This window comes from Puma concolor, chromosome A1, assembly GCF_028749965.1.
Source record: "Puma concolor isolate L17-30 chromosome A1, mPumCon1.1.hap2, whole genome shotgun sequence".
Classification (NCBI taxonomy): Eukaryota; Metazoa; Chordata; class Mammalia; order Carnivora; family Felidae; genus Puma; species Puma concolor.
The window spans coordinates 151,784,618-151,796,477 of record NC_141667.1 but is presented as its reverse complement, the minus strand read 5'-3'; the positions used below and the strand labels follow the sequence as shown (position 1 = coordinate 151,796,477).

General features: G+C 39.4%; 1 protein-coding gene across 1 annotated transcript; it reads left to right on the top strand.

Moving 5' to 3' along the window:
* Window positions 1-4,258: 4,258 nt before the first annotated feature.
* Window positions 4,259-5,206, top strand: LOC112861263 (olfactory receptor 2V2). Its single transcript, XM_025924585.1, has one exon. It carries the CDS (start codon window positions 4,259-4,261, stop codon window positions 5,204-5,206), a length of 948 nt encoding a protein of 315 aa, XP_025780370.1.
* The last annotated feature ends 6,654 nt before the right edge of the window (window positions 5,207-11,860 follow it).

Here is an 11,860-nt window from a genome sequence, read left to right as displayed (position 1 = left end):
GTAGGTTTGAGCTGAGTCCTGAAAGACAACATTTGATGACAAGAGGAGTATGAAGAAAGGTAAGCCAGGTCAATGCAACAGTGTGAGCAAAACCAAAAGGGCAAACAGAAGTCGTAGTTGGCAATCTGTAGTTGTCTGTTGAGGTGGAATGTAGGAATTATTTAGAAGGGGTTGGGGATGAAAAGCTGGAAACAGAGAGCAGGATCATGCCTGGACTTCAATAGGTTAGAGGGGGAGCTCTGCTCACAGTCTTGAGCAGTGGCTTGGTCCACAGAGAGGTACTCTGGAAGGTGCCTACACTTGTGAGGCACCAGAAGGTGCTTAGATCAGGGTCATTGCATGAATGCTGGCAAAATGAAGATGCTTTGAATACAGTGGTGACACAAGGGAAGAAAATAGAGTCAGTTGTAAAAAGCAAGACTCTCCATTAAGGACAAATCAACAGGACCAGGAGAAAGTTGGATTTGAGGCACATGTATTCAGCATGGATTGTTTTGAGCTTGAATGATTGGGACAGTAAAATATCATATTAAAGAAATATAATGAAAATAATAGATATTAATTTTCTAACACATGAAAGTGAAAATTAATGTTTAGTTTTTTTTATTTGAAGTATGAGAAAGAAATGTGATGGTATAAGTTCTACAGAGAATTGGAAGTTTGAGGCAGTAGTTGGGGCTTGGGAGGGGTGTCTGCAATCTAATGATTTTGGTGTCATTTGGAGAGACAGCTAAGTCAATGGATTTTCATTCTCCTCTCCTTAAGCCTTATGGTAATCACTCCCAAGTCTTTCCTTGAGTTTCACAAGGTCAGAAATATAATTATAATTTTCATCTGGCTTCAGGAATTTCATTTAAATTAATCAATTCATAAGGCAAGCACTTAACATGATCAGGTATTCATCATGATAAGTGTTATATCTTATAAGAAACCACAACAGCCATTTAGCAAAAGGATTTCCAAGTTTTAAGAGTCTAGATTATGGATCAGAAGGCTGTGCAGTGATCCAAGAATTACATAAAGGAAACTGGAAGTTCTTAACTGAGAATTTCTCTAAGATAAGGTAGCTTGCCCTCTAAAAGTAGTTTTTGCCCAGAAACAACCTGATGTGGTAAGTATCAGAACTTTGGTTCCAAAAGCCTCTTCTCAAGTCTTGGTCATTTATTTACCAACCATGTAACCTTGGGCACTCCAGCCAACTCTAGAGAGCCTCATTTTCCTCATCTGTAGAAAAGGGTCTATTTAATAATCAATCTCACTGTAACTTTGCTGCAGGATCTTACCATGAGGCCAAATAAAAAAATGGTTGGGAGTACTGTGGTATGAGTTGAATTTATATTTATATTTATATTGTGGTATGAGTTGAATTTATATTTACTGACTGTGGATTTCCTGTCACTAGAACCAGAAAGGGAGCCCTGTCACTTCTCAGCAGATGAGAGATGGACTGACAAACTGAACATGTTTGATTCATTGTTTCTAAGCAACTTGCAAATCACCACCTTTCCTTTTTTTCACCATCTTTCTGATATGACAAGATCACTTTATAAAATAGTGAAAGTCCAGTTTATTTATATCAATAATCAGGATTTGAGATGAAATATGAAAGGATGTGGTAGACAGCCTCTAAGATGGTCCCATTGGTCCTCTTTCCTGGTTTTTGTGCCCTTGTGCTCTCCTCCCAGTGAGTGTGGGCTGGATTCAGTGATTCACTTCTAAATAATAGAATTCAGTTGAATTTATGGAATGTCACTTCCAGTATTAGGTTGTAAGACTGGCTTCTATCTAGGGTGGTTTTTGCTCTCACTCTCTCCAGGATCACTTGCCTTGGGAGAAGTAAGCTGCCATGATGTGAGGCAGTCTCATGAAGAGGGAGCAAGGCCTGCAAACAGCCACATGAATGATCTTGAAAGTGGAACCTCATCAGTCCAGCCCTGAGAGGACTGCAGCTTGTTTGACAGCTTCACAGTAACCCTCTGAGAGACCTTATGCCAGAGACACTCAGTTAAGCTTCATCCACATTCCTGACCCATAGAAACTGTAAGATGATAAATGATTGTCATTTTATTTCAAATGCTAAATTTTGGAGCTATTTGTTGCATAGCTAATGGCTAATTGCATTAGCTAACATATAGTTAATGCAAATTTAAGGAAAAAGACTGCACTGCTGTGTCACTTGCAGAACCATGAACATTCCAGATAGGGCAACACTGAATGGATAGGGGACAGGTGAAATTAGAAAGAGGCTGATGACACTCTAGAAAACAGTGTGGAGGTTCCTCAAAAAATTAACAATAGATCTACCCTATGACCCAGCAATAGCACTGCTAGGAATTTATCCAAGGGATAGAGGAGTACTGATGCATAGGGGCAGTTTTATCACAATGTTTATAGCAGCACTTTCAACAATAGACAAATTATGGAAACAGCCTAAATATCCACCAACTGATGAATGGATAAAGAAATTGTGGTTTATATACACAATGCAATACTACATGGCAATGAGAAAGAATGAAATATGGCCTTTTGTAGCAACGTGGATGGAACTGTTATGCTAAGTGAAATAAGCCATACAGAGAAAGACAGATACCAAATGTTTTCACTCTTATGTGGATCCTGAGAAACTTAACAGAAGACCATGGGGGAGGGGGAGGGAAAAAAGTTAGAGAGGGAGAGAGCCAAACCATGAGAGACTCCTAAAAACTGAGAATAAACTGAGGGTTGATGGGGTGGGAGGGAGGGAGGGTGGGTGATGGGCATTGAGGAGGGCACCTGTTGGGATGAGCACTGGGTGTTGTATGGAAACAAATGTGACAATAAATTTTATATTAAAAAACAAAGAAAAGAAAGAGGCTGATGAGAGAGAGAACAAGGAGAAGCCTAAAAACTGGAAGTGTTTTTGAGGGAAAAGACAAGGTTCAACTGGGTGAGAGAGTGAGGACAACAATAAAAGAAGGAGTTGTGTCAGAATAGTATGATGTTTTCCATTTAATTACTTATAATCATTTATTATTTTATTTTCCTTGGATTGTGACTATACTCAAGGGAGTTTTAAATTTTTTTTTTCAACGTTTATTTATTTTTTTGGGACAGAGAGAGATAGAGCATGAATGGGGGAGGGGCAGAGAGAGAGGGAGACACAGAATCGGAAACAGGCTCCAGGCTCTGAGCCATCAGCCCAGAGCCTGACGCGGGGCTCGAACTCACGGACCGTGAGATCGTGACCTGGCTGAAGTCGGACGCTTAACCGACTGCGCCACCCAGGCGCCCCTCAAGGGAGTTTTAATATGCATAGCTTTTATTTCTTAACTTGGCTTTTGTTCATGTAAAATTGGGTCATGTTTCCTTATTATGCTCCTTAGTAAGATATTTAGGGGAAAATATATTGACCAAAGATCAAGAGAAATCCATTTTAATTGACATTCTCCAATAACTTAATTGGAATTTTGATAAGGCCATGAGTAAAAGCCGTGTCCAAGGTATTAGTTAGAAATATCTTGTAAAGAAGGCTCTTTGATGTCTACTAAAGATAACTTAGGTAAGTAGATATTACCTGTTTATCAGTCAACTTTTACTGAAACCAAATCCTGGGATTATTTTAAAAATCTCAGCATAACTGAATACCTCACTGTTCTTAATAGATTTGGGCACCAAACTGTTGCTTTTCCACATTAGCCTCATGACTTTCCTGTCACCCCCAAAATAATTGGCAATAATGGCATCTAATTATAACTCTTCCTTCTCATGTGAGGCATGAAAGATACTTCCTTTATCAATATTATAAATATACCAGATTGGCTAGACTGATAACACTCTCAGAACATAAAAAAAAAGATATACAGGTTAAAGAGCAGCTCAAGCTTCATACAATTCCTTTTCCATTGTGCATATAAATGGTCTTTTGGATGTACAGTCCTGCTTGAGATAGTTTACCAAGTCTGTGTGATATCATAAAAGATTCAGTATCATATGATAAAGCCAAGATTTTGCTTGCAGAAATGATAAATTCTTCCTAGTAAAGATATACACAAATACAGATACTTGGTCCATGCTATAAACTAGGATGACTTTTATTGCTGTTAGATGGAAATATGAAGGAGTGTCCTTCCTATGTCTCAAAGCTTATGTTGTTAAAGTTTCATGAGTTACAAACAAAACAGGTGGTTGAAGGTGTAGAATGCAGAGGTAATATAGAAATATCAGTCAATCCAATATTTTTTGTCCACACTGTTAGGTGACCAGAAACATCAACTAAACCATGGAGATATGGTTGAATCAATCATCCACAGATGACTTCATCCTCTTGGGCATTTTTTCTCACAGTCCAACTGACCTTGTCCTCTTCTCTGTTGTTATGGTGGTCTTCACAGTGGCCCTCTGTGGTAATGTCCTCCTCCTCTTCCTCATCTATGGAGATCCTCAACTTCACACACCCATGTACTTCTTCCTCAGTCAGCTCTCCCTCATGGACCTCATATTGGTCTGTACCAATGTGCCGAAGATGGTGGTCAATTTCCTGACTGGCAGGAAGTCCATCTCCTTTGTGGGTTGTGGCATACAAATTGGCCTCTTTGTGTGTCTTGTGGGATCTGAAGGGTTCTTGCTGGGATTCATGGCTTATGACCGCTATGTAGCCATTAGCCACCCACTTCACTATCCTGTCCTCATGAGTCAGAGGGTCTGTCTTCAAATTGTTGGGAGCTCCTGGGCCCTTGGGATAATAGATGGTGTGATACAGATGGTGGTAGTAATGACTTTCCCATACTGTGGCTTGAGAGAAGTGAACCACTTCTTTTGTGAGATGCTTTCCTTGTTGAAACTAGCCTGTATAGACACATCCATTTTTGAGAACGTGATATATGCTTGCTGTGTCTTCATGCTGTTTCTTCCCTTCTCAATCACCGTGGCCTCCTATGCTTTCATCCTGAGGGCTGTGCTCCTCATGCGCTCTGCTCAGGCAGGCAAGAAGGCTCTGGCCACCTGTTCCTCTCACCTAACAGCTGTCTCCCTCTTCTACGGGGCAGCCATGTTCATCTACCTGAGGCCTCGGCGCTACCGGGTGCCTAGTCATGACAAGGTGGTCTCTATTTTCTACACAGTCCTTACTCCTATGCTCAACCCCCTCATTTATAGCTTGAGAAACCGCGATGTGATGAGGGCCCTAAGGAAGGGGCTGGACCATTGCAGGATTAGCAGCCAGCACTGAACACAACACAGGGCATCCTGTGTCTGGCAGTGTCACCTCCTTGTTCTGTAAATTCGGGTAAATAATCTTTGTGTGAGGCTCTGTTTCCTCATTAATAGTGATGATCAGGGTCACCTAGATGGCTCAGTTGGTTAAGTGTCCAACTGTTGATTATCAGCTCAGGTTATGATCTCACTAGTTCATGAGATCAAGCCCCACCTCCAGCTCTGTGCTTGAGATTCTCTTTCTGCCCTCCCCAACTGTGCGCTCTCTCTCTCTCTCTCTCTCTCTCTCTCTCTTTGTATCTCAAAATAAATAAATGAACATTAAAAATGTTTAATAAAATGAAATAAAAATGGTGATGATCATAACACCTGAAGGCTTGGGGATGTCTTTTTAAACCCTAAACCCTCTCTATGTCAGTGAAAAACCAGCTTTTTTTTTAACCCAATATTTTGTGAGTTATTTCACTTTTAAAATACATTACACTGGAATATAGGACTTTGTAAATTCAAGCACTGTGCAGAAGTAAGTCATTGGAATCATTAGCACTTATTATTTAAAACTGGAATTATTCTCTATCAGAGGCTGCCCTGAGCTTAATTTCTTAACTCTTATTGCTAATCTCTACCATTGAATTCAGAACCTACTATATGCCAGGCAACATACTATGTTCCATATGTGTATATATAGATACCATTTGTCTCTGATTTATATAAGGTCTCACACTAGTGTCTTAGATGAAAAACAAGCTTATAAAATTCTCTTTAGAGAGTGCTCCCCCTTGACGTCTGGAACTGGGAAACTTTTTTTAACATATAAGTGGGGTTTTTTGGCTTTTTAAGTTTTTAATTCCAGTTAGTTCATGTGCAGTGTTACATTAGTTTCAGGTGTACAATATAGTAATTCAACACTTCCATAGATTACCCTGTGCTCATCACAAGTGCACTCCTTAATCCCCATCATCTATTTCATCCACCACCACCACCACCCCCGTAACTATCAGCTTGTTCCCTATAGTTAAGAGTGTTTCTTGATTTCTCTAAGAGTCTGTTTCTTGATTTGTTTTTTCTTTTGCTTGTTTGTTTAATTTCCTAAATTCCACATATGAGTGAAATCATATATTTGTCTTTCTCTGACTGACTTATTTCACTTAGCTTTATATTCTCTAGCTCCATTAATGTCATTGCAAATGGCAAGATGTCTTTCTTTTTTATGGCTGAATAGAATTTCATTTATATATACCACATCTTTATCCATTCCTCTATCGATGGACATTTGGGCTGCTTCTATATCTTGGCTATTGTAGATATGCTAATATAAACATTGGGGGGCATGTATCCCTTTGAATTAGTATTTTTGTATTTTTTGGGCAGGTACCTAGTGCTGCAGTTGCTCAATCATAAGGTAATTCTACTTTTAACTTATTTTTCAATGAATTTATTGTCAAATTAGCTAATATACAGAGTATACAGTGTGCTCTTGGCCTCAGGAGTAGATGCCCATGATTCATCACTTACGTACAACACCCAGTGCTCATGCCAACAAGTGCTCTCCTCAACTTTTTGAGGAACCTCCTTACTGTTTTCCAGAATGATTGCACCAATTTGTATTCCCACCAATGGTGCAAGAGTGTTCCTTTATCTCCACATCCTCGCCAACACCTGTTGTTTCTTGTATTGGTGATTTTAGCCATTCTGATAGATGTGAGATGATATCACATTATAATTTTGATTTGCATTTCCCATTGGTAAGTAATGATGAACATAATTTCATGTGTCTGTTTGCCATCTGCATGTCTTCTTTGGAGAAATGTCCGTTCGTGTCTTCTGCTCATTTTTTAATAGATTATTTTTGTGACCAGGAACTCTACACAGATTTATTGAAGTCTTTATATTCTTTAAAGAATAAAGTGCAAAGTCTTTGGGATTCTTGGGGAAAGGGGTGAAGACTCACTTATTGTCTGGCACATAAGAAATATACAGGAAAGTGCTCTCTACATAATCCTCCAGCAAAATTAGCCACTTTTTATCACTTCAGTTTCTGTAACTGGAAAACTCAGTACACTGTTTTCCCATGGGAAGTTATGTTTGGAATATAAATGCCAGAATTTTATTTTTATTTGAAAATATATTTTCAAATATCTATATTTAAGTTATAGGTGTTATTTTTATCCATCAATTTAAACTCTGTACAGCTTATGTACACATTTGTAATAAAACTATCTTTTTCTGGGAAAAAATATTCTTTGTTGCATGCAGGGAAAAAAAAAGAGGACTGTTTGGGTTCTGGAAGTTGGATTAAACCACAGGAAGTCATTTGCTCAGTTTTCAGGCTTGAAGAGAATGGAGGGCAGCAACTCTAATAGTAACTACAATTCTTAGGACCTACCATGGGGAGGCAACTTTAGATTGTCTATTCACTTTAATTTCACTACAAACATTTTGTGAACACTATTATATGCCTCTTACAGGCAAGGACACTTGGGCTCAGACAATTTAAGTCTCTTACCTTACCCTCATTCCTCAGTTCTCTCCACCTCTCCCTGAGACAGAGTCTGTTTGTTGGAGCACCTGAGATCAGCAGAGTACTTTGCAGGAGGTTCCCTTCCCTTGGAATTTAATTGCCAGACATTGGCGACAGAGATGTGACAGAGGAGAGGTCTCCAAGGATTTGTGAAAATACGAGCAACTTTCCTTAATCTCAGCAGAGTGAAGAACAGTGGGTGCAAATAGGCGTGTCAGGGAATAAAACCTCTCAGCTGGGCGCTGGACCTGGCTCAGTGTTTCTTCCACCAGTGAGGCTCTGTTTCCTCATTGCTCATTCCTCAAACAATCTTAGCATTTCTTCAAAACCTTTACACAGCCTTTGTGAGAGGCATTATTTCCTGCTTGTGGAAATATTTGCAGTGCCCAAAATACCTCAGTTAACACCCTTTTTCATGGGATATGAGGAGATTCTGGAGTATTCACCACACAAGACTTTTCTCTTGGAAATTTCTCTTCTCTCCCTTTCTTAGGTCCCTCCTTCTGTTTCAGTCCCATTTCCTTCAAGAATATGGAGGTGCACTGGCTTTCCTTCACTGACACCCTGTTGCAGACCTACCTGACTAATCAGAGCAGCCCTCGCTTGGTGAATTCTGCTCTCCAAGGGCATATGGCTCTAGATGGGACCTGCCCTCCTGACTCCCCAGCTCTTCCTGGTGCCATTGATTAGGATGTTTTCATTAAGGGCCTTCCTTTCTATTTTTTTGTATGAACATTTTATTTTATTTTATTTTTTATTATGAAATTTATTGTCAAACTGGTTTCCATACAACACCCATCGATCATCCCAACAGGTGCCCTCCTCAATACCCATCACCCACCCTCCCCTCCCTCCCACCCCACATCAACCCTCAGTTTGTTCTCAGTTTTTATTTTTTAATATGAATTTATTGTCAAATTGGTTTCCATACAACACCCAGTGCAGATCCCAAAAGGTACCCTCCTCAATACCCATCACCCACCCTACCCTTCCTCCCACCCCCCATCAACCCTCAGTTTATTCTCAGTTTTTAGGAGTCTCTCATGGTTTGGCTCTCTCCCTCTCTAACCGTTTTTTTTTCCTTCCTCTCCCCCATGGTCTTCTGTTAAGTTTCTCAGAATCCACATAAGAGTGAAAAGATTTGGTATCTGTCTTTCTCTGTATGGCTTATTTCACTTAGCATAACACTCTCCAGTTCCATCCATGTTTCTACAAAAGACCATATTTCATTCTTTCTCATTGCCGTGTAGTATTCCATTGTGTATATAAACCACAATTTCTTTATCCATTTATCAGTTGATGGACATTTAGGCTCTTTCCATAATTTGGCTATTGTTGAAAGTGCTGCTATAAACATTGGGGTACAAGCGCCCCTATGCATCAGCACTCCTGTATCCCTTGGGTAAATTCCTAGCAGTGCTATTGCTGGGTCATAGAGTAGTTTTATTTTTAATTTTTTGAGGAACCTCCACACTGTTTGCCAGAGTGACTGCACCAGTTTGCATTCCCACCAACAGTGCAAGAGGGTTCCCGTTTCTCCACATCCTCACCAGCATCTCCTGATTTGTTCATTTTGGCCACTCTGACTGGCGTGAGGTGGTATCTCAGTGTGGTTTTGATTTGTATTTCCCTGATGAGGAGCGACATTGAGCATCTTTTCATGTGCCTGTTGGCCATCCGGATGTCTTCTTTAGAGGAGTGTCTATTCATGTCTTCTGCCCATTTCTTCACTGGATTATTTGTTTTTCAAGTGTGGAGTTTGGTGAGTTCTGTATAGATTTTGGATACTAGCCATTTGTCTCGTACGTCATTTGCAAATATCTTTTCCCATTCTGTCGGTTGCCTTTTAGTTTTGTTGATTGTTTCCTTTGCAGTGCAGAAACTTTTATCTTCGTGAGGTCCCAATAGTTCATTTTTGCTTTTAATTCCCTTGCCTTTGGGGATGTGTCAAGTAAGAAATTGCTGCGGCTGAAGTCAGAGAGGTTTTTTCCTGCTTTCCCCTCTAGGGTTTTGATGGTTTCCTGTCTCACATTCAGGTCCTTTATCCATTTTGAGTTTATTTTTGTGTATGGTGTAAGAAAGTGGTCTAGTTTCATTCTTTTGCGTGTTGCTGTCCAGTTCTCCCAGCACCATTTGTTAAAGAGACTGTCTTTTTTCTATTGGATATTCTTTCCTGCTTTGTCAAAGATGAGTTGGCCATACGTTTGTGGGTCTAGTTCTGGGGTTTCTATTCTATTCCATTGGTCTCTGTGTCTGTTTTTGTGCCAATACCATGCTGTCTTGATGATGACAGCTTTGTAGTAGAGGCTAAAGTCTGGGATTGTGATGCCTCCCGCTTTGGTCTTCTTCTTCAAAATTACTTTGGCTATTCAGGGTCTTCTGTGGTTCCATACAAATTTTCGGATTGCTTGTTCTAGCTTCAAGAAGAATGCTGGTGCAAGTTTGATTGGGATTGCATTGAATGTGTAGATAGCTTTGGGTAGTATTGACATTTTAACAATTTCTATTCTTCCAATCCATGAGCACGGAATGTTTTTCCATGTTTTTTTATATCATCTTCAACTTTCTTCATAAGCTTCCTATAGTTTTCAACATACAGATCTTTTACATCTTTGGTTAGGTTTATTCCTAGGTATTTTATGCTTCTTGGTGCAATTGTGAATGGGATCAGTTTCTTTATTTGTCTTTCTGTTGTTTCATTATTATTGTATAAGAATGCAACTGATTTCTGTACATTAATTTTGTATCCTGAAACTTTGCTGAATTCACGTATCATTTCTAGCAGACTTTTGGTGGAGTGTATTGGCATTTCCATGTATAATATCATGTCATCTGCAAAAAGTGAATGCTTGACTTCATCTTTGCCAATTTTGATGTCTTTGATTTCCTTTTGTTGTCTGATTGCTGATGCTAGAACTTCCAACACTATATTAAACAACATTGGTGAGAGTGTACATCCCTGTCATGTTCCTGATCTCAGGGGGAAGGCTCTCAGTTTCTCCCCATTGAGGATGATATTAGCTGTGGGCTTTTCATAAGTGGCTTTTATGATGTTTAAGTATGTTCCTTATATCCTGACTTTCTTGAGGGTTTTTATTGAGAAAGGATGTTGAATTTTGTCAAATTCTTTTTCTGCATCGAATGACAGGATCATATGGTTCTTGTCTTTTCTTTTATTAATGTGATGTATCACATACATTGATTTGCGAATGTTGAACAAGCCCTGCAGCCCAGGAATGAATGCCACTTGATCATGGTGAATAATTCTTTTTATATGCTGTTGAATTCGATTTGCTAGTATCTTGCTGAGAATTGTTGCATCTATATTCGTCAGGGATATTGGCCTGTAGTTCTCTTTTTTTTGCTGGGTCTCTCTATGGTTTGGGAATCAAAGTAATGCTGGCTTCATAGGATGAGACTGGAAGTTTTCCTTCCCTTTCTATGTTTTGGAACAGCTTGAGAAGGTTAGGTATTATCTCTGCTTTAAATGTCTGGTAGAATTCCCCAGGGAAGCCATCTGGTCCTGGACTCTTATTTTGGGGGAGATTTTTGATGACTGATTCAATTTCTTCCCTGGTTATGGGTCTGTTCAAGCTTTCTATTTCCTCCTGATTGAGTTTTGGTAGTGTGTGGGTGCTTAGGAATTTGTCCATTTCTTCCAGGTTGTCCAGTTTGTTGGCACATAATTTTTTATAGTATTCCCTGATACTTGCTTGTATTTCTGAGGGATTGCTTGTAATAATTCCATTTTCAATCATGATTTTATCTATTTGGGTCATCTCCCTTTTCTTTTTGAGAAGTAAGGGCCTTCCTTTCTGAATAATTTCATTTACCATTTCTGTCATCAGATGTTTAAAAATGTTTGCTCTTAATTCATGATTAAAAACTTTTAAATAAAGGGAAGATTAAATCATATATTTCTTTTCTGTATGGGGTTGTAAAAGTTTTGTTTTTTCATCATTAAAAACAATATTCACAGGGTGTCTGGGTGGCTCAGTCGGTTAAGCGGCTGACTTTGGCTCAGATCATGATTTCACAGTTTGTGGGTTCGAGCCCTGCGTCAGGCTCTGTGCTGACATCTCAGAGCCTGAAGCCTGCTTCAGATTCTGTGTCTCCTTCTTTCTATGCCTCTCCCCTGCTTGCATTCTG